The sequence below is a fragment of the Takifugu flavidus genome, chromosome 7 (genome assembly GCF_003711565.1).
Source record: "Takifugu flavidus isolate HTHZ2018 chromosome 7, ASM371156v2, whole genome shotgun sequence".
Taxonomy (NCBI): Eukaryota; Metazoa; Chordata; class Actinopteri; order Tetraodontiformes; family Tetraodontidae; genus Takifugu; species Takifugu flavidus.
This window is the reverse complement of record NC_079526.1, coordinates 1858102-1885849: the sequence shown is the minus strand read 5'-3', so window position 1 is coordinate 1885849 and position 27748 is coordinate 1858102. Positions and strand designations below refer to the sequence as shown.

At 44.5% G+C, this 27748-nt stretch overlaps 3 protein-coding genes across 24 annotated transcripts in view; 2 read left to right on the top strand and 1 right to left on the bottom strand.

Moving 5' to 3' along the window:
• szt2 (SZT2 subunit of KICSTOR complex) overlaps nt 1–2262 on the top strand; it is a 46605-nt gene extending 44343 nt beyond the window's left edge. For all 5 annotated transcript variants that reach the window (XM_057037453.1, XM_057037456.1, XM_057037454.1 and 2 more), the window contains 3 exons: nt 10–120; nt 659–727; nt 804–2262. In XM_057037453.1, the coding sequence (XP_056893433.1) occupies nt 10–120; nt 659–727; nt 804–947 (324 nt within the window). In that variant the 3' untranslated portion in view covers nt 948–2262. The remainder of the gene's footprint in view (nt 1–9; nt 121–658; nt 728–803) is intronic.
• Nucleotides 2263–2430: 168 nt separating this feature from the next.
• Nucleotides 2431–7662, bottom strand: hyi (hydroxypyruvate isomerase). 2 transcript variants are annotated; one of them, XR_008951258.1, is made up of 9 exons: nt 7304–7662; nt 6949–7060; nt 6646–6760; nt 3717–3769; nt 3274–3323; nt 3126–3195; nt 2892–3055; nt 2681–2815; nt 2431–2610 (listed from the first exon to the last, which is right to left on the bottom strand). XR_008951258.1 is itself a non-coding variant. In XM_057037458.1 (8 exons), exons 1-8 carry the CDS (start codon nt 7500–7502, stop codon nt 2540–2542), a joined length of 831 nt encoding a protein of 276 aa, XP_056893438.1. In that variant the 5' UTR covers nt 7503–7654; the 3' UTR covers nt 2431–2539. The 2 variants fall into 2 exon arrangements, 1 of the variants encoding a protein (XP_056893438.1); XM_057037458.1 differs by lacking the exon at nt 2892–3055 and having other exon boundaries at nt 3691–3769; nt 7304–7654.
• Nucleotides 7663–22834: 15172 nt separating this feature from the next.
• Nucleotides 22835–27748, top strand: part of ptprfa (protein tyrosine phosphatase receptor type Fa) — a 62554-nt gene continuing 57640 nt past the window's right edge. For all 17 annotated transcript variants that reach the window (XM_057037147.1, XM_057037159.1, XM_057037155.1 and 14 more), the window contains exon 1: nt 22835–23112. The gene's annotated coding sequence lies outside the window, so the exon portion shown is untranslated. The remainder of the gene's footprint in view (nt 23113–27748) is intronic.

The window sequence follows — 27748 nt, the reverse complement described above, 5'->3', positions numbered from 1 at the left end:
TTTCTGTAGGACTGTTTCCTAACAATGAGTCCATCCTGGTACCAGAGTCTCATCAAAGTCCTTCTGAACCGCTTCCCTCAGAGCTGCAGACACTTTGATGACAACGGGGTCCAGTATCTGGTGAGACAGACGCTCCAATCGGACCCCAGCAGCCACAGACTGGTTAGACTGGGTTAAAGAGGCTGCATCGATCTTCTGATGGAAACAACGCACTTGTTGTTCCCTGTTATTCTTTTTGGAGCGCAGCAGGCATTAGAAGAGGCTGTGATGATGAAACCAGGATTAAATCTAACATCTAATCAGAGGCGTTTGGGCTCAAAAAGCTGTAAAAGAGAAACTAAGTTCTCAGTAAGATGACAATAAAGATGGAGAAATGTTTAGGCCTATGAAATGCTGGGGAGTCGTGAGTAGCTACCTGCTTCCTCATCAGGAAGGAGCAATACAATAATAAGACCAAGGATGACTTATATTAGAATGGTTATTATAATATTATAATAGAATTATTGTTCTTTGTGCTTTTGGGGCAGTGATAGAAGCACACCAAATGTTTAGTTAGAATGAAGCGGTCAAAAAGAGAAGATCCAAATGAGTGATGTCGATGAGAACACTAGAAAGGGTTTCTGGTTCTGATGCAGCTACGCTGGACTTGTGTTTTCAGGCTGTTCTCAACCAGAAGTTCACCGACTGCTTCGTTCTGGTTTTTCTTGATACACAAGCTGGAAAAACGGTGAGTTTCTGACACGATTGTGGTGATAATGGTCAGCAGTGGCCCTTTTAGTGAACGGTCGGGTCTTTCTTCTCAGAGCCTGAAGGTGGTTTTCCGGGAGCCGCTGCCGTCGCAGCCTCAGGCCAACAGCAGCCCCCCCCCTCAGCTGGTCTCTATGTATCATCACCTGGAGTCTGTCATCAACACCGCCTGCTATAACCTCTGGACTGGACTGCTGTAGAGCCAGTCAGCTGGCCAGCTCCCCTCAGCCCTCACCCATGTGACCAGGACGCAGCAGTTTGGGGCCTTAGGAGCAGCTTCCACAGCCTGGTGGGGCGTTTCTGCAACGCTGAGGCTCTAACCTGGAAGGAGAGTCCTGCTGCTGCTGCTGCTGCTGCTTTTCAACTCTTTTATTTGCTTGTAACTGGCGGCACGATTGTTGCATCGTTCAGCTTCTCCAGCCTCAGTGATGCCAAACAGCTTTGGTTTAATCCTTTGTTTGGAACTGGTGTCCTCTAGCAGAGCTCCTTGCTTGAGGAGGTCCATCGTGTGTCCAACATGAAGAGCAACGTAAACACTGGACTTTCTTTTTTAAGGCATCACTGCAAAGAACCTCACAAGGTTCTAGCCCGTAACTGCCGCTCCAGGTGTTGGTTGTCCTCAGCTGACTGGACCACAGACCCTGTTGGAAGCCTGGTCAACCTCTCAGCTTGCTGTAGATACCTCAAAGTTGGTCTGTGCTCTGACGCTTCAGTTGATGAAACTGTTTGGTTTTGGTTTCTTGGGCTGAACAGAATCTTCAGTCGTGCTGTGCTGAAGTTGAAGCGTCTCACTTTCAACGGTCCCCGGTTCATCTCCATCGTGTGCCTTCCTCTAGCACCTTGCAAGCTTTCAGCGATGTTTACGGGTTTGAGCGACTTGCCCTGGCGACGGCGTGAAAGCCATCGTGTTCCATACTTGAACCCACAGCCATAACTGCTTCCCTGAAGTGCCTGCTTCTTCTCCCTAAACTCAGCAGGTGACGGTGATCCATCGGCTCTTCATGCAAGATCTTTGGGGTCACGATCGAGAAAGTGCCTGAATGGGTTTGGAGTAAATGACATTTACTCCAAATCCAATGACATGCCTTTTGTAAGAAAACTTGGCTGATTTGCACAATATCAAACCACAGAATCGGTACCGAGTGTTTCCAAAGCACAGTTCCCCGCCCCTCCCTGTTTAGGGAGAAGTCCGTGGATGATGGGTGATGAATGGATTGAGTTTTACCTGCGTTTCCCCACTCAGAACATGCAGCGGCTCCACCAGACATGACTTCATTAGAGCTGCAGGTAGACGATGAGGTTTCACTTCTGAGGCTTGAATGTGAAAGTTTGAACACTGGCTGATCTGACTGCATGAGAAGTGTTCGGCACTAAACTGAGCTGCTCTTACTGTTCCTGACTGATGCACACGAAGGGAAGTGTGTAATGTATATTATGTATATACATGTATGTACAGAAGATTTGTACAGTGGGCAACAGTACAGGAGTGCTCAATAAATGAACACAACTGCTGGACCAGTGAGTGACCTTCATTGTTGTAATTAACCTGACCTCAAACACCACAACAGGAACATCTCATGTTGGCTTCTAACATCATCCAGAACTAAAGAACGTCTCTTTTGATGCCTCCAAGCTTTGATTCTGATACATCTAAGTAAAGAGAGTCGATAAAACGCAACCCAATTTCACTCAGTTCTTGATTTATTACAGTTGCCATCCAGCTCCATTGACTGGAACGATCTTCTGAACGGACAAACTATGGAATAAATCAAATGTGGAAACCGTCTGACTGTTAGCGGACGCCTGTAGTCGTGGCCTGCTGGGTGTATTTGCTGAGCCAGCCCAGTCCCTCCTTTGTAGAACCTGAAACCAAAAGTAACAATTGCTAAAATATTTGTCCTAAATTTCCAGAACAGCTTTAAAAGGTGCTGACCGAGTGGTTTGTATTCACAGCCGATGTAACCCTGGTAACCGTGTTTTTCCAGTGTGCTGAACAGGAAGCTGTAGTTCAGCTCTCCGGCGCTGTCGGGCTCATTCCTGTCCGGGACCTGAGCGATCTGTATGTGAGCTGAACAGGACAGAGTCCGTCATTGTTGTCCAACGAAAGCTGGTTCCAGGTATCGGGCCACAGTTTCAGAACACACATTAGCGTCGGCGGCGGGTGGAGTCAATGATGATTTAAGGAGCTAAAACTGGCCCCTTTCTCATGTGGATTGTTTCAAGATGAAGACGGTTGTGTTGAGCTGATGGAGCGTTCCACCTCTGCACTGACCCAGCCACCACCAGCTTCCTCAGTCTGAGGGAACAGCTGCTGCAGCAGGTCTGAGCTGTTCAGAAAACAGCAGAGACTCCATGCATTTGTAGCTCAGTTTACTCACCAATGATCGGTAAATACTTCTGTAGGTTTTGGGACAAGTTTCCATCCATTATCTGACAGTGAAAAATATCCTGCAACAGATCCGACAGATTCATTCAGCTGGATCGTGATTTCGGCTCCATTTACCTATGTGGATGTTTTTCTCCCACCATCTGCAGCTTGATGTTGGGCCGTCCCACCTTCTCCAGTATTGCAGCCGCTACACATTAAATATGACATGAATACATTAGAATAGTAACAGGTCACAGTGCAGCACTCTTAAACTACAATCAGCTGATCCTGAAGTGCGCCCACGTGGGCGTTCCCTGAGGAGCTAACAGCACACGCCAAGCTCTGCTTCAGCCCCCTGATCTCTTCTGTCATCTCATCTCGCTCTAGAGTTCCTCCACGGTTCTCCCAGTGAAGCAGCACAGCGTGTTTCAGTTCAGTAGGATCTACGTTACCAAGAGAACATCTGATGTCCTGCATGTGTGAGTGAACCGTGACGTGTTTAGGACATCTGATCTTCTCGCTAAAGTCTCGAGCGGCATTATTTCTAACCGATGATGAGTGTTGGGGCGTCGTACCCTGATGGGGAGAGTCCAGATAATACCTGGGATCTGTAATCCTTGAGTTGATCGGTTCAATCAAACCCGTCATTCCTTCCTGTGAGGGACAAGATCTCACATCACTGTTCTGCACCCCGAAGACTCAGAAAGTGGTTATTATGTAAGGTCATCTACAGTTGCAAGGAAAAGTATGTGAACCCTTTGGGATAACTTGGATTTCTGCATAAATTGGTCATAAAATATGTTCTGATCTTCATCTAAGTCCATTCACCAGACAAACAGTCTGTTTAAACTAAAAAAGCACAAAAAATGACAAGTTTTCATGTTTTTATTGAACCCAACATGGAAAAATCACAGTGCAGGGTGGAAAAGTATGTGAAGCCCATGTTAATGACTTCTCCAAGAGCTAATTGCAGCCAGCCGTCAGCCAAGCTGGAGTCCACTTAATGTGAGGAGAACCCAGGTTGGTTAAAACTGTCCTGCCCTCTAAAACACACACCAGCTGTGAGTTTGCTGTTCCCAGGAGGCATTGAGTGATGTGAACATGCCCCACACAAAAGAGCTCTCAGAAGATCTACCATCAAGTATTGACCTGTATGAAGCTGGACAGGGTTCCAAAAGTATCTCTGAAAGCCTCGATGTCCATGTGTCCACGGTGAGACAGACGGTCTACAAATGGAGAAAGTTCAGCACTGTTGCTACTCTCCCTCGGTGTGGTCGGACCACGAGAGGATGCTCAGCGTGGTGGAGAAGAATCCTCGAGTGTCCGCTGAAGACTGACTAATCTCTGGCACATGCTAACATTGTTGTTCACAAATCTACAGTAAGGAAACTACTGGCAAAATGTTCTGTGGTTAGATGAAACCAAAATGGAGTTGTTTGGGCGGAACATCGATGGGAACATTTATCAACCTTTACTGAAGCAGAAAACCTGGGGTGACCTGGCCAAGAGGTGAGCAGCACATGTCACAGGAGCAGTCACACGTGGTTGGTCTAGAGTAAAAAGTGCAGGAGCTGCAACAAAACAACAAACAGCAATAGAAAAGTTGAAACACAGGCTGCTCAGAGGTCTCACGCTGTCTCTCCCTCAGGATAAACGGAAGGCTCCAAGCGGAATGACTTCACAGACTTTCAGTCTGGAGTGTATTCCACGTCCTGAGGCAGCAAAGCTGAAAGCTCTTTTTCTAAAATCAGTCCTTACCCGAGGAAGCTGAAACAAGTGTCGTGGAAGAACGCAAGGCAAAGGAAATAAAGAGGAATCAAGCCAAAAAGAGCCTTCTAAATTAGGGTCAGCCAGTGCTTGTTTCTGCCTGCACACAATTTGATTTCATGTACAATTCCCAGTGGTGGCTAAGATGACTACAGCCAGTGACAAATCTCAGAGCTGAATGACAAACAGCGTCCAAGGACTGGAGGCGCACTCAGATAAAGCAGGAAGGCTGCTGTCACTGATTTCTGTCTGACCCTGAGAGAGAAGCAGGTTCTATTTCTGAAAAAGAACCCAAGCATCACACGAAGTTTAGTTTTCCTCATCTCAGATGAAACCCAAGTACTTGTAATTTAAAACACGCTCTATAGATTTTCCTTTGGATGTTTCAATATTTGGAATGTTCTGTGGTAGCACCTTTGTATGAGAGAAAACCATGAACTTGATATTTATTTGTGTTTCAAACGAGTTTAAGGTGATTTTAACAGGACTGGAAAACATTAAAGGCAGCCTGTAAAAACTCAAAAGCCTGAGTAAGTGAAGTTGAACAGCAAGAAATAATTGTGTCATCTGCATAGAAATGATCATTGCATTTGACAAGTTATTACAGAGATTGTTTATGTAGATTGAAAATAAAATGGGTCCCAGCACTGATCCCTGGGGCACCCCTTTGGTAATGTCCAGTGTTCTCTTGGACAGGTAGTTGGCAAACCAGGCAGATGCCTGTTTAGATAGGCCGATGTGATGTAAAGCTGTTATCAGCATGCTGTGGTCCACCGAGTCAAAAGAGCGACACAATGTTTCTTGTGGCCAGAGCCTCAATTAAAACATTTAGGACCTGCTGCACTGTTCTGTAAAACCAGACTGGAATGGAAATAAAATAATATTGGATTCTAAAAATTCCTTGAGTTGGTCACTGATGATCCTCTCAAACAGTTTAGCCAAAACGCAAAGCTTAGAAATCGGGCTGTAGTTGTTTACTTTTGTGAATTCCCAGGAATTCCCGAGACAGTTTGCAGGAAAACTGACCATCAGTCTGCAAACTGAAGCTCAACAGCGGACGGGTGATGCAACGGGACAACGACCCAGAGCACAGACGTAAATCAGCACCAGAATGGCTTCAACAGAAGAAAATGCACCTTTTGAAGTGGCCCAGTCAGAGTCCTGACCTCAACCCGACTGAGATGCTGTTTCCTGACCTCCAGAGAGCCATTCACACCAGACATCCAAAGAATATGGCAGAAATTAAACAGTATTGTGTTCCAAAATTCCTCCCGACCGGTGTGCAGGTCTGATCTGCAGCTACAGGAAACATTTGGTTGAGGTTATTGCTGCCAAAGGAGGGTCGTCCAGCTATTAAATGCAAAGGCCCACATACTTTTCCACCCTACACTGTGATTTTTACATGTTGGGTTCAATAAAAACATGACAACTTGTCATTTTTTGTGCAGTATTACTTTAAGCAGACTGTGTTTGTCTGGTGATGGGACTTAGATGAAGATCAGAACATATTTTATGACCAATTTATGCAGAAATCAAAGTAATCCCAAAGGTATACATACTTTTTCTCACAACTGTATGTAAAATTGGAGCGGTTACCGTGGTAACTTGCGCCGTTCGACTGACTTACAGATATGAAGATTTGTTTTATCTTTATAATGACAAGTTGAACTTTCATTAGTCTGCATCGATGGTGAACCCTGACACCACCACGCAGTTACTCGATCTGCTCCGCGAGACCCTCTAGGACAGAGAAGACCACCCACCTTTGACAGAACATCAGCAGCATATCGAAGGTTCTGTATGAAGGTGTTCTCCATGTCTCGGGCCACAGTGCTTCTCTGTGATCCTACAGGAACCCTGCCAGCCATCAAATGGATCCTGGTGAACACATGAACATAACGATGTAGACGTTTTACATGATAAATCCTCTCAAAGTCATAGTTTGTATGGGAAGAAAGTGTTCGTAGGTGTTTAATATAAGGTTGCGTCGAAGGTCAGAATGTCAACCAAACCCTGACTGTCCACAACTCAAGTTGGTGAGGAAGGAAAACCTGCTGACGCTTCACCTTTTGCAGCTCAGAGATCTGGCGTAATCTAGAGCCAGATCCAGACCCTGTCTGAACTCTGCTTCCCTTCCAGGAACGGCTCCAAGTCCAAGATCTCCTGCCTGCACATCTCCTGCAGCGCACACATCATAACAACCCATGTATGAGCAGGTAAACTATTGAGTGCTGGAGGAGCTCCTGCTATTCCCAGTTATCTGATCATTGCAATAAGTCTGATTAAATAAAACATTCAAACGAAAGCGGAGCATTTTTATCTTTTAAGCGTGAGCGACGGTAGAACCTTATTGTACATTAGCTTGGTGTTTTAGTTAACGGCCGTTTCCCGCTGATTTGGCCCCACATCGGTGCTGTTTACCGGGCGGGGTGTTGATGAGAACCACCTCCACCCCCGTGGCCTCTCTGGCTCTCTGGAGCTCCGACAGGTCGCAGTCGTAGAGCCAGGCCGCCTCCACAGCCTGGAAGCCGGCTGCCGCAGCCGCGTATATCCGCTTGCTGAAGTCTGGCAGCTCGGTGAAGAGCCAGGAAATGTTCGCACAGAACCTGAGAGGAGCCATGTGGAAATGGACCAATGTGCAGCAGCTTCACTACACGCCGGAAACCAGCGCAAGACTCACCTGCATCATTCTAACTGGTTTATTTTAAGTTCGCTTGTGTTTGACATTAAGAAATACCGGAAGTCCAAACTGCAGCAGCGGCAGGCTGCAGCTTGGATGGGCGCTATGGGAACGCCCCCGGTTTTGATTGGCCCAAAGCAGCGGTGGGCGTGCCCGGCCTTCCGCCATTGATCTGTTTTTACCTTGTTTTCAGTTTGTTCATTTTAAAGTCATTTTCTTCGTCATGATATATTTTACAGATTTATATTTAGTAATAGAATATTCCATTATATTTACATTTTAATAAAATATATTGAGGATGTCATTTTCAGACCTGATAAGCTGTGCAATTTAATGATTTCCTTTATTTCCTCCTCTTTGGATAGTATAAAGACCAATCAAAGTTCTGGATACAGTGTATTAAAAATGCCAAGATGGCAAATGTGCTTTTGAAAAACTTCCCTTATAGCTCAGCTTTGTCCTAAACAAGAAAAAAAACCAATGTATTTTCTTCTGCTCCTCTGTCTACATATTAAGACATTGACACAATTAAACTTCACTAAAACCTCTGATTGCATGTCTGATCTAGGGCTAACATAACCAGATAAGTCATTTTATTTATGTCTGTTACACTATTTTTGGTCTGACAGCATGTAAGGTAAAGATGGATCCAGACCTGATGCTCTGTAGATGTTAATGGTGAACGACACACATGAGTTCCACTCCTGCTAAACAATCTAAAATGTTTCATTTGTGAATCACTGAGATCAGGAAATCACCACATCACACACTCATCAATGAATCGGCTGCTGATGATAATTTCTCTGGATTTGAATAATGAATTCGACTTGTGGCATTTATCCTACTTTATTGCAGTTCCCATTGAATTAAACTTTGTTAAATTTCTCACTCTAACCTTCATCATCCCATCAGGACTGCTGAATGCATCTATTCAAAGGTCCTTGAGAACAGCAATATAGGTGCAGGTGTTTCATTTAAACTCAGGTGTGAGTGTAACTCAGGTTGTGAACATGCAGTACAGAAAAAGTGAGAAAAGTAGAAGTGTGTTGCTTCAGGTTCAGAGGAGTACATCTGTCTCATCATAACACACAATTCTTTGAATCTAAATACCAGCGGTTAAAACAGTCTCTAGGAGCTTTACTCACTTGAGAAACATTGCAAAGATCAGGAAATTGTCACCCTGCTGGGTCATGGCTGCCTCTCCTCCCCACTCAAGTATTATCTGTCCTCCCCCTTCTCCACCCAGCCGGCTATCAGCAGGATGGTCCCCCTACATGAGCCTGGTCCTGCTCAAGGTTTCTTCCTGTTAAAGGGGAGTTTTTCCCTTGCCACTGTTGCTTGTTTGGGGGTCAGGCCCTGGGATTCTGTAAAGCACCTGGAGACAATTTTGTGACGCTATATACCGTAAATGAAGATTAATAGATTGATAATCAAATGCAAAAGAAATTACAAAAAAGGATGTGAAACTACTGCAGCAGACAGAATAGCAATAGCAGCTGCTGGCTATCAGCTGGAGGTATCTTTTAACATGATCCAAATGTCCTCTGATCCTCCATTAGCCTCCATGATAGTTGAAGGCTTAGAACACTGCAGAGGGCAGCGGGAGCAACAAACATGGAAAGAAAACTTGAAGTGAAAGATTTAATTACAAAATATAAAAAGGTGCAAAAGTGACTCAAACTTGTTGTGGTGAACGATGTGGGGAAACCAACCACTAATAGTGCTCTTTAATAGGGGTGACATGGAAACCTCAGAAAAAGAGAAAACACAACAGTTAAGGGCCAGAGGGTGGACGTCAGGCTGGTAAGGGGAGCTAAGAGTTAAGACTAAAATGACGGCAAATCGTTGCAAAGCCCAGGAACTGCTGAAGCTACTTCTAAAATGAGGGAGTGGGCCACTCAGCCATAGCACACACCTTTGTCAGATCTGGAGACATGTGTTGCTGTTGAAAGCCAGAAATGTGACGAAGCAGCATGAAACTCACATTTCTCAGCCTTCACAAATAGCCGGTTCTCTAGTAGCCGTTGAAGAACAAGCCAAACATACATGAACAGGAACCTATTCAGCACATCTCGCAGGACGTCGTCATTGGGGGCCCAAAAAACAGCAGGACATTTGTTACATTTGTTAAACCAAACAACATGACCAAATACTCAAGGGAAGTGTTGAACGCTGTCTTCCACTCATCTCCCTGGTGAATCCGGACGAGGTGGTAGGTGTTCAGTAATTCGAGCTTCGTGAAGAAACAGGTTTTGTGAAGAGAACTGAAGTCAGCATCCAGAGGCAGGGGGTATCTGTTCCTGACAGTGATTTCGTTGAGGCCTCAATAGTTGATACATGGCCGAAGAGACCCATCCTTTTTCTTATAGAAAACCCTTTCTGAACACCTCCAGGTCATGGTTCTCCAAAGGAACGGTTGACAGATTAGCAACCTCCAAGAGGGAAACCATAGAAGCGGTCTGGGAAGAGAGAGCTTAATGGAGGCAGTTTGTGAGACAGGAAACACTCCAACCAGTTAGCGAACCCTTAGCTCAGTTAAACTGGGGTTTATGTGACCGTAGCCAGGGTGAACCAAGAACGCTGGGGGAGGAAGAAGACATTGCCCACAGCTGAATCTGTTCATGGTGGTTTTTGGAAATAATCAGTGAGATGTATGGTTTGGTGTGTTACCTTTGTGAGAATCCTCCCATCTGGAACCATTATTGTCTCTGGCACTGGTAATTCCGCCAAGGGGATCTTGACCTGCTTTGCCACCTCTTTGTTCATGAAGCAGCCATCTGCTCCAGAATCCACCAGGAAATTTAGATGGAGGGATTCAAGTTGCCACAGGAGTGTGCCAGGAAGTGTCATCGCCGCCTTCATAGTTGTATGCTGACCTGCTGACCTCTGAGCCCGATGACCCACTCAACCGGCAGCTTATTTTAATTAATATAATGTACTTCTATGTTCTCTACCTATTCTCTCCTCTACCTGTTCTCCCCCCTCTCCTCTCTCTCTACCCAGCCGGCCATCAGCAGGAGGGTCCCCCTACATGAGCCTGGTCCTGCTCAATGTTTCTTCCTGTTAAAGGGGACTTTTTCCACTGTTTTTTCCACTGCCACTGTTGCTTGTTGGGGCCTAGTAACAATTTTGATTGTAACAGACGCTATATAAATAAAGATTGATTGATCTGGGAAGAGGAGGAGCAGGTGGAGTCACCACTCGTAACCCCCCCTACACCGTTGAACTTACCATCTTAGGGGGGATAGGGCAGCAAGCGATGTAATGGCTGGACTCTCAACAATACAAACAAACCCTCTAGGATGGGGAGAGTCGTGCCCTGCCCAATTGCATGGACTCCACAGGTTTGAGGCTTGTAACAGGAATCTCCACCGCAGGAGCACTACATGAAGCTTTAGATCAGGGGTGGGCATTGAGGGCTGGATCCAAGCCAGACTTTCTGTCCTACAGGTAAACACTTTCACCTGGGGTTTCATTTACCTAGGTGAAAGCATTTCCTGCCTGGTAGGACGCAGATAGGACCCGGCTTGAATTCAACCCTCGAGGAATGGATTTGACCTCCTCTGATGGGCAAGTCCAATCCATGAAGGCTGGAATCCAGCCAGGTTTTGTATCCTACCAGGGAGAAACCGCTTTCACCAAGGTAAATGGAACCCCAGGTGAAAGACACAGGTGGCTTGGTGTAGCAAGCCGGAAACTTTAGCGGATAGCTCCTAGATGGAGCTCAAAATGTCCCAAAGGAGTTTCATGCTGGCAAATAAGTGCGCCCTGGGAGGCCAGAATATGAGAGAGACAAAGAGACTTGCTGTCTGTGGGGTCCATTGTGGTTAGATCGTACTATTACAATGACTAGAAATAGAAGGATGGAACCCCCGAATGCAGGAAACGAAACTCGAAAGTGAAAGATTTATTTACACTACTAAAATTTACAAAGTTCCAAAAGTGACTTGAACATGCCATAGTGAACCATGCCAGAGAAACCAACCACGAATAGTGCACTTCGATGGGGGGTGACGCAAAAACCTTGGAAAAAGAGAAAAATTGGGAGTTAATTTAAACCAGAACAGTTACAAAATCAGAAAATGCTCAATTATCAACAACGGGGACAAAACAATCTAAGCTTAAGCAGCTGGTGTTGGCTGCTTAAAATGCCTTCCAATCATGCTGATCAGCTCCAGGTGGGGAAGCAGCCAGCACAAGCCAGGAAACAGGTCAACAACAGGTCACCAACACACAGCAACAAAACACAGGAGCGTGACAGCGAGAAGTTGGGGAAAAAATGAGATTGCAGCACATATATGGGTCAGTGTACCATTCACAGTCCCCAGGTCAGGTGGAAAGAACTAACATCTTTAAAAGAAACATTGGCCAAGATTTGTGCTGATGCAAAGTTAACATGGTTAGATGCTGTTCCAATTGCCTTAGCTTCTCTCAGGTGTAGTGTAAGTAGAATGACTGGGTTCACTCCTTTCTCGCCGTGCACGAGCAGACAGTTTCCTAAGAACACAGTGCCAAACACAAGCAGTGGAATCACTTGATGTGTCAAATATCACACATGAGTCCTTCTATCAGACCTCACTGCTCTGGTAGCATATTTATCTTAAGAGGTTCAAGGAGAAAATTCTCCATTGAAAAATCTGTCAGGACAGGCCGCAAACGTCGCTGACTGGATGTTTCTGAAAGTCATTAAGAGGAAGTTGAATCATCCCAGGTGGACTGGACTGTACAAGTCCATTTTCACAGCAGCCACATTCACAGGCAGTTCTAGACGGAAAAAGAAACCACTGGTTCCATCTGATCCAGTGGGCCACAGCTGAAGCACCTATAAGGAGTCTGGGAGAAACACGGAAAGATCTCTGGACACCAACACAAACGGTTCAACCACACCACGCACTGCACCCACTGAAACTGTTAGCTGACACTGCTAGTTGAAAAGAGGGTCCTGTGCTGGTAACCTCTGACCTCAGGTCATAGAAGAACGCGACCATAATAACATACGAAGAAGGAAACAAGATGAAGCCCCAGGATGGAAGGGACTGCTAATATGTGTTGGGCTTTTCATTTTAATATTGCTATTAAGCTACCACTGCACCAATGTCTCTTTAAATGACATCTCAAAAAAGGATGACCAGGAACAATAACCCTGGAGCCAAATTAGAAATAAATGCTACCAAAGGCACCAATGAGGTCTTTTAGTTTGACTAATGTGGACAAAGAGACTTTTATTAGTTGCAATTTTAATTGTTGTGAGATATTTATCTGTTATGTTGTTTCGTCAGGGGCTCACGTGAAAAGGGCAAATTGGTAAATTAATTGAGTTGTTAAGTCAATCATCATAGTTGTTAAGTCATTCGTGTTCTTTTAAGACCCCCGAAGTCTCTGAAAGTAATTCCAGTATTCTGCTGATAATAAAAATCACACATTTCATTCATTCAGAATTGAATGTTCGTCTGTTTCTTCCTGAGAAAACGAACAGCTCAGGGACGTGGAATTCAACAGTTGCCAAGCACCTTTAGATGGTGACAGCTGATTTCTGATTTATCTCTTTTTAAAAAACCAAAGCAGAGCCTCTAAGACACCAATAAAACCAGAAAAGGAAGAGACATAGTTTTTGATAAGATTAAGTCAGATTAATCCACCAATAGAAACAAATGAAATAAGGTTACAAGAGCAAAACGAGGCATGAGGAAGAGACCCTCACATCCATATTCTAAGCTATAAAAGATGACACACAAAGCTTTAGTTTCAGTTTTTTATTGGTGCTTTATTGGAATGCTCATATTTTCCCTCTGCTGTACCATCACTATTTTGGGGGAATAAATGTTTTGGACTCGACTCTTCTGAACTCATGTGCTCATTTGGACTCAGTGCACTTTTCTTATTGCATGGATGGGAGAAAGTCCACGTCAAGGTGTGGTGCTCTGTGGTAGCTAATGGTTGAGAGGTAACAAATATGACAGTTAACAGTAGAGCTTCTCTCCAGCAGTCAAGGATTAACTCAACTCCCTTTTGAGCCGCTGTTAAACATAACAAAGCCAACTGCAATGATGCCCACAGCGTTCTTTAACATCAGGCTTTTTTTTCCTGGGTTCAACTCTTCAAGTGGCTCTAGACCCAAATAACAAGGGTTCTATTAATAAAACCAGTGGAGAATCACCCACAACTCGCTAAGAACCTTTTTTCCTTTTTCCCTTTTGTTGCCTGACCTCAATCCATCCATCATTTATAGCTTAACAACAAAGTCTGTAAAGACACTGGGAAAAAGAATTAAAATCTCTTCCTTAAATAAAGCCAAGAGAAATATAAATATCTTGACAGAAGCAGGTTATTCTCTCAAAGCTGCCTGCCTCCAGGAGCGCCGCATGACATGACCCAAAGAATCACAGTTCTGCCAACATTAAGTGCTTCGTGAGCAGAACAGAGTCGGACTACCACAAACATGCTGTCTTTGTTGGGTCACACGTCAGCTCTGATTATGACAAAGCTGGCAGAAGGTGAAAGGTCACATGTTTGATGACACACTTTTGAAGGATTCACTGATGCAAAAGACAGTAAAAAACAGTTTGAATGCTCTGTATTGTGATGAGGATGTTCCTCTGTTATAAAAGCTCCGTTTAATACCTCCAAACATTTGATGAGCAGCTGTTGTTCATCTGCTTTAACTGCTGTTCCACCAGGTTTGGGCCTGATTTGGACATACTTGGACTTTCTTTAACTTTAGAAGCAGGCAGGTGAATTTCACAGTATTATGTTGGTGCGGATAAAGATGCAGGTCTGAGGATTTCACTTTGAGAAAAATGCTGCTTCTCTTCATGGTTTTTATATAAATAGTACTCTAATGGATCCTTATCATATCAGAACATATTGCCCCAAATGCGTCATCCCCCTGTTTTTGCTTGAGGTACAAAGAAACAAAAGAAGCTGGGTGATCTCTATGAGGGACAGTGACAGTGGACCGAAGGCTGGAGCTAAATAGCACGTGTGCATTTACGATAACTGTCACCAGGGGACAATGGGAACTACTGCACAACTCATTTATATGAGAGAGGATGCGAGAGAGAAGGGGGAGGGAGAGGGGAGAGGTAGAGAGGTAAAGGGAGAGAGAGAGCGAGGGAAGTAGAGGGCAAGAGATGGAAAGTGGCGGATGAGATAGAGGAGGGAGAGGTCGAGGAGGAGAGAGAGAGGATAGGGAGGTGCTGTTGATCTTGTTATCACAATCAGCCAAGAACAGTTCACACACTGACTTATTGACAGGAAACATTAAACACTTGATCGAGGGAACTTCTGGTTGTTCAGCTACCTGAGGACTCATACTAAGGACAGGCAATGTCACAGTAGGAGGCTTGTGAGAGCCATCCTGCAAAGGTGGCCATCTATGGCACACAGTCAAATGTCCACCAGCCAGCATGAGAGAAGGTTGAGCCAGAATGCTCCATTCATGGAGGACTGTAGAGGTGCACATCAGGCTAAGGGGTGATCCAGGGTAGCTTTGCACTGTGGTGCTAACGCAGCATTGTGCAGCAACATGATCATCCTGGACTTAATGCAGACTCAATCAATCAATCTTTATTTATATAGCGTCTGTTACAATCAAAATTGTTTCTAGGTGCTTTACAAAATCCCAGGGCCTGACCCCCAACAAGTAACTAAGGAAAAGTTCCCCTTTAACAGGAAGAAACCTTGAGCAGGACCAGACTCATGTAGGGGGACCCTCCTGCTGATGGCCGGCTGGGTAGAGAGAGAGGAGAAGGGGGAGGAGAGGTTGAGGAGAGAATAGGTAGAGATCATAGAAATACATTAATAGTACAAGCTGCTGGTATTAAAGTAGAGTTGGTCAACAGGGTCGGAGGTCAGCAGGTCAGCATACAGCTATGAAGGTGGCGATACCTGTAGACGGAGACAGAGAGAAAGGGGGAGAGAAGCAGAGAAACTACACAAGAAATGACATAAACGAAGGTGGTCCAGGTCCTGGACTTGGGCAGTGGAGAGCAGACCAGCCAACTGGGAAATTATGAGGACTCGTCTCCTCAGAACGTTTTAAGGCTGCAGGCTTGACAGGCTGTTGAGTGACAGGTGAGCAGCACAAGGACCTCCCCCTGAATGGGGGCTCTGAGCTGAAACTGATGACTCTGCCCATCACAGCTCCTTGCTGGGGAGGGGGGAATATCCACCTCACTCTCCAACAGCTCCGAACTTAAGATTTAAAAAAATAAATATACTTTCTTCAACAGACCAGACATTTAGGAGGCCATAATGTTATCTGTTCAGATTTCTTCACTCTGAGGACTCAGCATTATCGGTGGTCAGAAGAGCCAGAAGAGGGGCTGTTGTGAATCCATCCTCTGGTCTTGTTTTGGAAAGAGATCTATGCCAAGTAGAGCCGGGCATTCTGGAACCTTTGGCAATCCCTAAAGCTGGGGTGTAGAACACTGACCCTGTATCAGCTAAAATCAACATTGGTTCAAATGTGCATCAATATGTTGAACAGTAAAACAAAAACAGAACATGAGAACAGCCTTGAGGCGTAGAGTTATCGGTGTCAGCAACATATCTGTGGCCCCTGAGCAGGTTGTCCTAGGTAACCATTTACACCTCGAGCTTACAACTTTAGGAAGATCACAGATCAGGAAGATCACAGACCAGAACCATCACAGATCAGGTCCATCACAGACCAGGACCATCACAGATCAGGTCCATCACAGATCAGGTCCATCACAGACCAGGAACATCACAGACCAGGACCATCACAGATCAGGTCCATCACAGACCAGGAACATCACAGACCAGGACCATCACAGATCAGGACCATCACAGATCAGGACCATCACAGATCAGGTCCATCACAGATCAGGACCATCACAGATCAGGACCATCAGAGACCAGGAACATCACAGACCAGGACCATCACAGATCAGGACCATCACAGATCAGGACCATCACAGACCAGGAACATCACAGACCAGGACCATCACAGATCAGGACCATCACAAATTATAAACATCACAGACCAGGACCATCACAGATCAGGACCATCACAGACCAGGAACATCACAGACCAGGACCATCACAGATCAGGACCATCACAAATTATGAACATCACAGACCAGGACCATCACAGATCAGGACCATCACAGACCAGGAATATCACAGACCAAGACCATCACAGATCAGGACCATCACAATTATAAACATCACAGACCAGGACCATCACAGATCAGGACCATCACAAATTATAAACATCACAAATTATGAACATCACAGACCAGGACCATCACAGATCAGGACCATCACAGACCAGGAACATCACAGACCAGGACCATCACAGATCAGGACCATCACAGATCAGGTCCATCACAGACCAGGAACATCACAGACCAGGACCATCACAGATCAGGTCCATCACAGATCAGGTCCATCACAGACCAGGACCATCACAGACCAGGACCATCACAGATCAAGACCATCACAGACCAGGACCATCACAGATCAAGACCATCACAGACCGGGACCATCACAGACCAGGGCCATCACAGATCAGGTCCATCACAGATCAGGACCATCACAGACCAGGACCATCACAGACCAGGAACATCACAGACCAGGACCATCACAGACCAGGAACATCACAGACCAGGACCATCACAGATCAGGACCATCACAGATCAGGTCCATCACAGATCAAGAACATCACAAACCAGGACCATCACAGATCAAGACCATCACAGACCAGGACCATCACGGACCAGGACCATCACAGATCAAGATCATCATGGATCAGGTCCATCACAGACCAGGACCATCACAGACCAGGGCCATCACAGACCAGGACCATCACAGATCAGGACCATCACGGACCAGGACTAGGCTGCTCCAGAGTCAGTGAGGTGTGCTTGACAGTGATGAGGATGGACAGACTGTGTTCATTCTCTTTGCATGAGGAATGAGAACTGAGCTACTGGTTTTACTGGCTGTGAGAACCGTTGACGGGAAGATTCCATGGTTGCTCAAGCAAAATGAATACAGTAGCAGTTGGTCTCTTATTTGCACAGCTGTACATCACATGTGTCCAACAGCTCCCTAAAAGATGGAGAAAGGACATCTCTTTGTGACCGTACAGCAAGAATGAAATACAAAAATACTACGAAAAGAGAAGCAAATCACACCAAGCTGCTGTCATTTCCTGCTTCAGCACAACAGTAAAGCAGCAGACATCGTTTATCTTATCATGGATCGCACATACATTGGTCAGAAATTGTTTTGAATGAAAGGAACATGTGCAAATGGAAGAGATCCAGCTTCACTGTTGTCATAGAATAACTGAATCAATGCTATCGTAAAACCAAAACTGTCAGGGTCCTGGGTGTTTGTTTTGGTGTTCTTTTGTGGTGCTTTCCATGTTCCTGCCCTGTTCTGTCTCTGGGGGGGGGCGTTGGACCAGTGTCTGATTGTTCCACCAGGTTTGTGGTAAACGTTGGACCCTGAGATTTGATTCATTTGAGCTTTGAGATTTTGTAATTGTTTTTTTTTTGTTGTTCTTAGCTTCACTCTTAAGGTCACCACGCCTCCGTCCTCTCATGAAGAATCGTGCAGGAGCTTTTCCCCGTGCCGAGCCAACACCCCCACCCACCCACCGTTCGCGTTCGAGGCTGCTTTCAGTTAGAATAGACATTAGAGACTTAGTTGGCTGTTTCCTGTCTGCATTTGAGTCCTCTTCAAACTAAACCGTAACAAAACAGCATCCCATCTACAGCATTAATGAGCAATTTAATAATTAATAAGGTGACAATCACAGAGAAATGAGTGTGTCTCTTACCATTGTGCCCACACACACATACACACACAAAGCAAAGGCCACCAGATGGTCTCCCCTCAGGAAAGAGTCACTGAGGGGATGTACACTGGGAAAAGGAGCTAATATTAGATATATTACAACACTTCTCAAGGTGCTTATATAAACAGACGGTATGGAAGTGTCTCTAAATCACAACACAATAGTGATGAATGTAAGTCCCGCACATGCAAATGAACAGCACCAGGATTTAGCATAGATCTCAGATTTTCCAACATATGTTCCAAAAACCAGCAATGATGATGATGATTGTACTTTCTTGATGTTATTCACACAAGCAAATAATACTAATGGTAAGTGCTGTAGAAATGCTAATGCTAAAGCAGCATCATCTCTGCAGGTAAACATCTGGTTTTCACCTTCTCGTGTCACCAGTTCATTCAACAGTTTCTATGTCCAACATCCTGATTCTTTCATCTTTTCTTCCATGAACTGTTTTATCTATTCTTTCAGCTGATTAAAATAAAAAATCATACATTAGCCCCACGATGGCTCCTCCACTGGGACGAGATTTACATTAGGGAGAGAATTAAATGCATCAACTGGAGGGACAAAATGTGTTCCCAGTGTAGCCTGCAGGACAGGCACCACCAACTGTGTATTAATGCAGTGGCCGTGTGTGTGTGTGTGTGTGTGGGGGGGGGGGGGGGGCATTCAGTGTCATTCATGTAGAAACACAAGCTGACTGTAATTAGTGCACGATATTTTTATAGTATAGCTCTGAATTTGAGCGCTGATACTGCTGTGACACGTGTTCCTACACATGCATGAAGACATATATTCATGGAGGAACAGGCAAGTAATGAAACTCCCACAGCTATAGGGTCTAAGCTATTCCAGGGGCTGCCTGCGACACGTTCTCTGTGTTAAACAAGGTTGTGTAATAGGATACAATCCATTTTGTGGTTATATGAACAGGCTCAGAGTTCCACATACACTGTTTGCATGTACTTTACATGTTCAAAAAGAGTAGGAGGAAGAAAATACCTATATGATTCTACCCCCTGTCTGATTGACTCATGTAAAACAATAGAGACAATAAGACTAAGTAATAGAGACAATAAGAGCAACAACAACAGCAGCAATAGAGATAATAAGAACAGCAACAATAACAGTAATAGAGACAATAAGAGCAGCAACAATAACAGTAATAGAGACAATAAGAGCAGCAACAATAACAGTAATAGAGACAATAAGAGCAGCAACAATAATAGTAATAGAGACAATATGAGCAGCAACAATAATGGTAATAGAGACAATAAGAGCAGCAACAATAATAGTAATAGAGACAATAAGAGCAGCAACAATAATAGTAATAGAGACAATAAGAGCAGCAACAATAATAGGAATAGAGACAATATGAGCAGCAACAATAATAGTAATAGAGACAATAAGAGCAGCAACAATAATAGTAATAGAGACAATAAGAGCAGCAACAATAATAGTAATAGAGACAATAAGAGCAGCAACAATAATAGTAATAGAGACAATTAGAGCAGCAACAATAATAGTAATAGAGACAATAAGAGCAGCAACAATAATAGTAATAGAGACAATAAGAACAGCAACAACAACAGTAATAGAGACAATAAGAACAGCAACAACAACAGTAATACAGGGTTCCTGTCTGTATTAAATGAAGATGAACTCTTTATACTGTACATACTGTGTTTGAGGTGATGCATGTTTGTTTCCGCTCTGTCGTCAGACTGCTCCTAAGTTTTTACCCAACAACTGAAACAGAGACTGTTTCTTAGTTGTGCTGATTTGTTGTGTTCAAAACCTTGATTTTCCTCTTACCCTCCCTCTCTTTCCCGAAAGATTTTCTGAGTATTATGGGGGTAAGTTATTTCTAGGTTTTTACATTAATATTACCGTTTGAAGTTGTACAATGTCATGAAGATTAAGTAGTTTCCATTTCATAAATCATGGATTGGTGTGTTCTTATGTTGTAAATTGTTCTGATAGCCCATTTCTGGAGGAAGAACAACAGTTGTAAGGCGCTAATGCTACCTCTATGCTATAGACTCAATATGGTAACATTAATGAGCAGTAGAGGATGTGGAGTGATATGTAAGTGTTTTGCTTTTAATATGACAAAAACACTTTTGGACATGAATGCATGAAGGTGAGTAATAATCATCTCTCCTAACCCCCCAGGAATTTAGCGTTCAATGCTAATATCCTCATTATGTGTCTGAACTTGATTTTACCCCTGTCATTAGAAAATAGCACCAGTTAGAGCTTGTTGATATCTAACCAAGATGATATTTTACCAAGTTCTGATGTCATTATGTCCAAATGCTGCTGTGAGTTCTCACCACACACCAGGATATGTGTCATCATAAAGGTGTATTTGTGTTTCTTTGGTTCTTCCTGTTATTATTGGTGTTGTGTGTCTGACAGATGAGCGCTGTCCTGTGTGATACATTGATACTAATGTTGTGTTTCTGTGATGCTTATTACAGTGTGGGCTCTGATTAGACTCCTCTGTGTCCTGAGACGAGCCTGAGGTTCTGATCCTGCTGGGAATGGACCAAACCATGTCAGCTCAGAAACATGCTTGTGATGTACAGCAGCTGTGTGAGCCCAGACATCTAATCCACATTAATCCTCTAATTTTCTAAAAAGTAGAAAAGAAGAAACTGAAAATAAATAATTACCTCGTGAATCATGGTTATTTCTGGCTCATTATGTTTAATCAATGAATGGAATATATAAACAATGCATAAAAACAACATCTGGTTCAAGATCATGTGATGGGACCTTTGTCATGTGACCTGGAGCCGGTCTGTGTGTTTGCTAACAGGATGTCCCCCGCAGGCCTCCAGGGACATGAATGAAGGCATCACCAGATAATATTCAAGCTTTCTCTAAAATATCCACCCTTCACATGTGGTCTCTGAGCTGGTCTCACCAGATTGGCAGCTTTCAGACCAACCTGGCTGCCTTTGAACGGGCTACAACCTTGGTTGGAACCTGCTAATCAATGGCTGCTTCGCTCCAGGAGGGGCAGCAAAAAGCTAATTATTTCTATAAACCACACAGCCCCACAACATTAAAAATGAATATGGTCTGTGAAGATGATCAGACAGCATGTTTTCATGTTCATCTTCTTTCCCTATGAGGGAAACATTTTCCTGAAGCTCTCAGTTCTCTTAATGTGTCTGCTGTGGCTGAACGTGGCGGAGCTATGTATAGAATACTGTTCTGTATAGACGGCTGTACCCATAGACTGCTGTATCTGTAGAATACTGTATGTATAGAATACTCTACATATTCTATACTGCATGTATTCTATACATGTACTGCTGTATGCTGTATCAATAGACTGCTATATCTTTAGAATACTGTATGTATAGACTGTTGTGTGTGTAGACTATGTATAGACTACTGTATGTATAGAATACTGTATGCCTAGTCTGCTATAGCCATAGACTGCTGTATCTATAGACTGTTGTATCTGTAGAGTGCTGTATGTATAGAATACTGAATGAACTATTGTATATCATATTTTTTGTGTGTGTTTCTGTGCTCTGTGCCTCTCCTCTCCTCTCCTCTCCTCTCCTCTCCTCTCCTCTCCTCTCCTCTCCTCTCCTCCCCCCTCCTTCTCCTTCTCCTTTTCCTCTCCTCTCCTCTCCTTCCTCTCCTCTTTCCCCTCCTCCTCCTTCTCCTTCTCCTCTCCTCTACCTCCCCTTCACTCTACTTCTCCTCTCCTCTCCTCTCCTCTCCTCTCCTCTCCTCTCCTCTTTCTTTACCCAGACGACCATCAGCAGGGTCCCCCTACATGAGCCTGGTCCTGCTCAAGGTTTCTTCCTGTTAAAGGGGAGTTTTTCCTTGCCACTGTTGCTTGTCTGGGGTCAGGCCCTGGGATTCTGGAAAGCGCCTTGAAACAATTTTGATTGTATAAGATGCTATATAAATAAAGATTGATTTGATTTGATTTGATTTGATTTGATTTGATTTGATTTGATTTGATTTGATTTATTTGATTTGATTTGATTTGATTTGAACCTTCTGTGAACGCTTTATTTCGACAGAAATGTTGGGAAAATTATTTTGACGAATCAAAAATCTTCCTAATTGTCGTTATTGCAGCAGCGACCAGCAGCTGGTTCTGCAGCAGTGCGCTTCCGTCCACAGGTAGTCAAGACGTGGACAAATACACACACACACTCACACGCACACACATACACACACACACACACACACACACGCACTCACACACACACACACACAACACACACACACACACACACACACACACACACACACACACACACAATAACACATAACTGCGGTTTATAATAACGCCATCTCAACTCGATGGTCGCTTATTCAAAAGAACTTATATTCTCTGATTAAATTAAAGTCGGCGGGCGCGTTCTGTGTTTACGGAAACAACCGAAGGTGGCCGAGACCTCCCGAATGAGAGTGCGAAGCAAATAGTCGGAGGTGTTGGAGAGAAGAGAGGCTGAGGAGACGCACTGAGCGGACAGGAGCGCGCAGCGCAGCCGAGCGGAGGGATTAAACGCCGCACGTCCTCACCGCGCCTTCACGCACCTTCACCCAAGGCACCTCTGAGGGGGGGATGGAGCAGGTGCTGCGGGACTGGAGCAATACTCTCTCTTGAACTGGGTCTGGTCCGGAACTCTGCGTTTCCTCTCTATCTTGTCCAACATGCAGCACAGATTGATGAGGGTGAGTATAAAGGTTTTTATTCTCTAAACCAGTGTTTCCACTGTCAACCAGTAGCAAACTGCTCCAAAATCCACCTTTATTAGAACGGTCACAGGGCACATTTATGACTCTTGTTACATCTGTATATTTGTGTTGTAACCGTCTGCAGTAGTAAGAGTGCGTACAGGGGTTTTAACTTGCTTTCTGGGTGAATTTTTAGCGTTGGAAGACTTTCAGACACTAGTTTGGATTTTATTTAACCCTCGGTGATGAAACATGAAGCTATAGATGAATTTGAAGCATCCCGCTGGAACGCAGCGAGAATCTGCGTGGTTGTCTCATGTGAATCACGTTTTGCCTGGATTAAAGCCGAGCCAAGGATATTTTTAATTCATCATCTTAGTAAACGGACTTTGGTTCATCAGCTGCTTACTGTGTAAGGAAAAATGAACCATTAATTACTGATTCTTGATGCCAAATAATGTGACTTGAAGCTAAATTTTGTATTTTTTTAAGTTCAATTCCAAAGCAGAAACATGAACTACCCTGTTGGTGTGGTGGCCTCCTCAGATGAGGAGTTGTGTGGGTTTTTTGGCTGGTTTGTTTCACCTGCCTGATGAAGAACAGATGAAAGAGAGAGAAAAGGAGAGCAACAGATGGAGGAAGCGAGAGGAGGAATGATGCCGGTGACCAAAGATGAAACCAGCATATTTCAGCCAGAGCAGTTGGACGGAGCGGCGGTTCCTCCTTTTAGGAGAAGGATGTGATTTGTCAGGCTGTGGCTGCTCCATCTTCATGTTCTTCAGGAGAACGTCTCTGCTGCTCTGCTGCTGCTGCTGCTCTGCTGCTGCTGCTCTGCTGCTGCTGCTCTGCTGCTGCTCTGCTGCTGCTGCTGCTGCTCTGCTGCTCTGCTGCTGCTGCTGCTGCCCTCCTGTCTGTGTACTTGGGTTGGTGCTGCTCTGCTCTCACACCCTCAGCATCTCCATGTTCATCCATGCTTAGTGGGGCTGGAGGGAACCCTCAGCGTCTCCACCAGAAAATTAACTCTTTTAAATGAAGGGTTAACATAAACAGAGCTCACATCAGGCCAGGTATCTTTGAAGGCTAAAACTATTTCAGTTACATCCCACAGGAGCTGCTCAGGATTCATCGCCTGTCTCACATTTTGACGGCATGAACACGGCAGGCTCACACTTACTGACCTGCAGATGGAAATCAAGCTAGATTTCTGTTCACACTGGTTTTCTTTCAAATTAATTCAGTGTGAGAGTGAGACACACAAACACACACACATTTATGTCACAGACCAGCGCTGGGCAGCAGAGAAACAAAGAGTTTAGGGCAGAGAAGATTTACACAACATAAAACTCTCAAAATGGTGAACTTTTCTTTACTAATCATGAACGCGTGTGTGTGTTTGTGTGTGTGCATTAAGCTGCAGCGTTGTTGAAGATGTGTTATTATTTTCCAAAGTCATTCTGTCCTCCCACCCTCTAAAGAACAGTGTCTGCCTGTTGTGTCAGTGAAAGCAGTTTTATAAATATCTCTGTTTAATAGCCACCATTTAGTGCATCTGTCAGCCATCATTGAGCGCTGCTTTGGTTGAATGTCAGTTAGTCAGTCAGTCAGTCAGTCAGCCAGTCAGTCTTTGCAGCGCTACCTTGGTTATAGTGGGATCTCTAAGTTCACCAGGTGGCAGCGGTTGTGTGTGATGGTCCCAGGTGGGATCAGGTGTAAAGTTTGGGGCCGATCAGCTGACAGAAGCAACAGCGTCGCCTCTGTGTCTCCTGTGTGAAGCCTCTTTTCTGCTCCATGTTGAGGATGAATAGATTCTAGTGTTCCCGCTGTGACCTGAAAGTGCCCCAGAATGCTCTCTGCATGTAAAAGGCAGCCATCCCGGGTCACAGTCGGTCTGATGGAGGACCTTTATCTGATCCATCCTCAAATGTTCACCATCAGTGTTAAAACAAATAACTAATGACGACTAATGTACATCTATATGGTAGAAAACGGCTTTTCTGTCCCCCCATATAATTCAGAATAAGAGGCAGAAATAATCTTTTAAAGTCTAAACATACTGTACGTACATTTGGTAGAGATGGGAAAGGTTTGTTGGACTGATGATGATGATCATGATGAGGATGATGATGATGATGATGATAAGAAGGATGAGGACGAGGAGGATGAGGAGGATTTCAGAAACATTACAAAAACATACGATGCTGAACTATTTTCTAACACTTTTTCTAAACTAAAGTGGGACAATTTTCCGCAGCTAAGTAATTCACAGTGTCCTCCCGTTGGATGTGCGCTCGTCCTCAGCAGGAAAACAAACGCTTTCAGAGAGGCAAACATGGATGCCAGCTGATGGGACCGACCCTAAAGCAGAGCAAGATTCGAGTATCTGAAGGGAAAAACCTGGTCTTCTTCAGCTATATAGTTTATTTTACCTGATGTTCCTCTGTCCACCAGCACCTAAGTCAGAAACATTTTAAGCTCTCATTCTTTCACTCCAGCCCAGAACTACCATCATATAGCAGACTGGAGTAACTTGGCCAGTAAATGGGATGTTTTGGGTGTCCTTCGGTTGTTTGACCATCAGAACTTGTGAGGATGAAAACAAGATTCTGATGGACATGATGTCCTGGGAACGTACCTGTATCTAAATGTCAGTCCTGTACAGGGATTCAGTGGAGGCTGCAAATGTGTTGCAGCTCCATCGCCATGACAACAAAGTTACAGTAAAGTCTAACATATAAGTGTGTCAGTGCATGTGGTGATAGAGATGATGGATGAAACACTATACTGTCATATGGTATTCAGACTGTAGGTGGCGCTATGATGCTGCGGCCTCATGACTCCCGTTGGCAAACCAAACTCAGCCCCATAAACAGGATTTTCAGTGAAATCTACACCCCAATTCAGAGGAAAACAAATCTCTTTAGAAACCTGTAACTAGTCGCACGACAGGACCAGTAGCAGCAGGGGCTGTGTGTGTGTGTGTGTGTGTGTGTGTGTGTGTGGTGGGGGGGGGTTGGAGGCTTTGAGTTGGTTGGTTGAGCCAGAGGTTTCTGAGTTCCCTTTGTGCAGTTTGTATGTTCCCTCTGTGTTCTCTGTGTGTGTCTGTGTGTGTGTGTGTGTGTGTGTGTGTCCTCCTGTAGTGTAATCTTCTTTAGCTCAGCTAAAACAAGCTGCCACAGTCACAGAGGATGAGATGGACAGACAGACAGACGCAAGCTGCAAATGAGGCTCCTTTATGTAGCTGCTATCACAAGTAGAGAAATATATGACAGTAAAAAGCGCAAAAACTGCCAATATTTCAACAATTATGGACCAACAAAAGCGTGATCAGTCGAAACCTGATCAGACGGATGCTACGCCGTGGCCCTACTGCTTTTCTTTCCCCTCACAACAACAAGCTAAAGAACAGGCTTCAAATGTTCCTGAAGAGAACAGCGCGCGCACACACACACACACACACACACACATGCACACACACACAATGGAAAGGTTAGAGTCACCAGGTGTGTGAAACATAACAATTTTCACAATTGTGGAGCTTTGAGGGAGAATGGCAGCCGAAGACGACCGGGAGTGTGTTCCTGTCAGGGTAATGAGACCAAGGGTTGGATGATTTATTAAATAACCTGGAGAGATCTGACAGCCTCTCCATCTGGACATGGATCAGACCTTCTGCAGAATCAGGAACAAATCAAATGTTTTAGATGATGTGACTGGATGTGACGTCTGCCTCAACGGCTGCTCCAAACTTTAAATTGCAGCTGCTTCAGAAAGCTGTTCATCTGTATTGATCGTGTCCATGTTAGTTTTAACTTTAATGTGCAGTTTCTACATCATGATTTAGATAATTACTAACAGGTCTGATGTGATTGCTTCGCTGGGTTGACCCTTTAAAAGTCCACTCACATGCCATCTGCATTTAAATGGAAATGAGGAGGAGAAGGAGGAGGAGGAGAAGGGGAGCAGCTAATTAGTCATTTCAGATTTCTATACAGTCTTTATGTTTCTCTCATCTCAGCCAATTCACCTGATGTCAGATTTTCTTATATTGGTCACTAATTGTGGGGTTTTCTGAAAAAGAAAAATAATAACCATGCTGAGATGAAAGATATTATTTTACATGTGTCGCAATATATAACATATGTCATGTTTTTCACAGCATTTATAAATGTGGATAGAACATGGTGGTCGTGAGCGTATCGAAGCACATCAAATAAGTTCAAAAAAGGTGTCCAGGAGGCCTCCCATCCAGATCCCGCCTCGACTTTTGCAGCGGCTCTACTCTGAGCTCCTTTCAGAGGTCTGAGCTCCTCAATCTCTCTTATTCTGAGCCCAGCACCTCTACACACGAAGCTCATTTCAGGAAATTTTATTTGCGAGCTTTTGTCCTTTTGGTGTCTCCCTAAATGACCATAGGTGAGGGCTGGTAGTTGAGTGTTAGACCGAGAGCCTCACCCTCCAGCACAGCTGTCTCTTCACTCTCAGCTGCGAATTGTCCTAGCAAGAGCTAAAGGCCAATGAAAGATGTGGCTGAAAGGAAGGAACAGACATACAAAATCATCAGGCCTCCAAATCTGTGAACAGGATCGGTGGCCAAGGGCAGCCCTGGTGGAGTCTGACCCTCTTACTGCAATGC

Bases quoted from the DNA above. Each gene is read 5' to 3' on its own strand.
- hyi (XM_057037458.1), bottom strand. From the start codon at position 7,502: ATGGCTCCTCTCAGGTTCTGTGCGAACATTTCCTGGCTCTTCACCGAG. The intron at 7,061-7,303 runs GTAAACAGCACC...TGTGCGCTGCAG, and splicing joins TCTCATCAACACCCCGCCCG to GAGATGTGCAGGCAGGAGAT. The intron at 2,611-2,680 runs GTCAGCACCTTT...TTTTGGTTTCAG, and splicing joins CTGTGAATACAAACCACTCG to GTTCTACAAAGGAGGGACTG.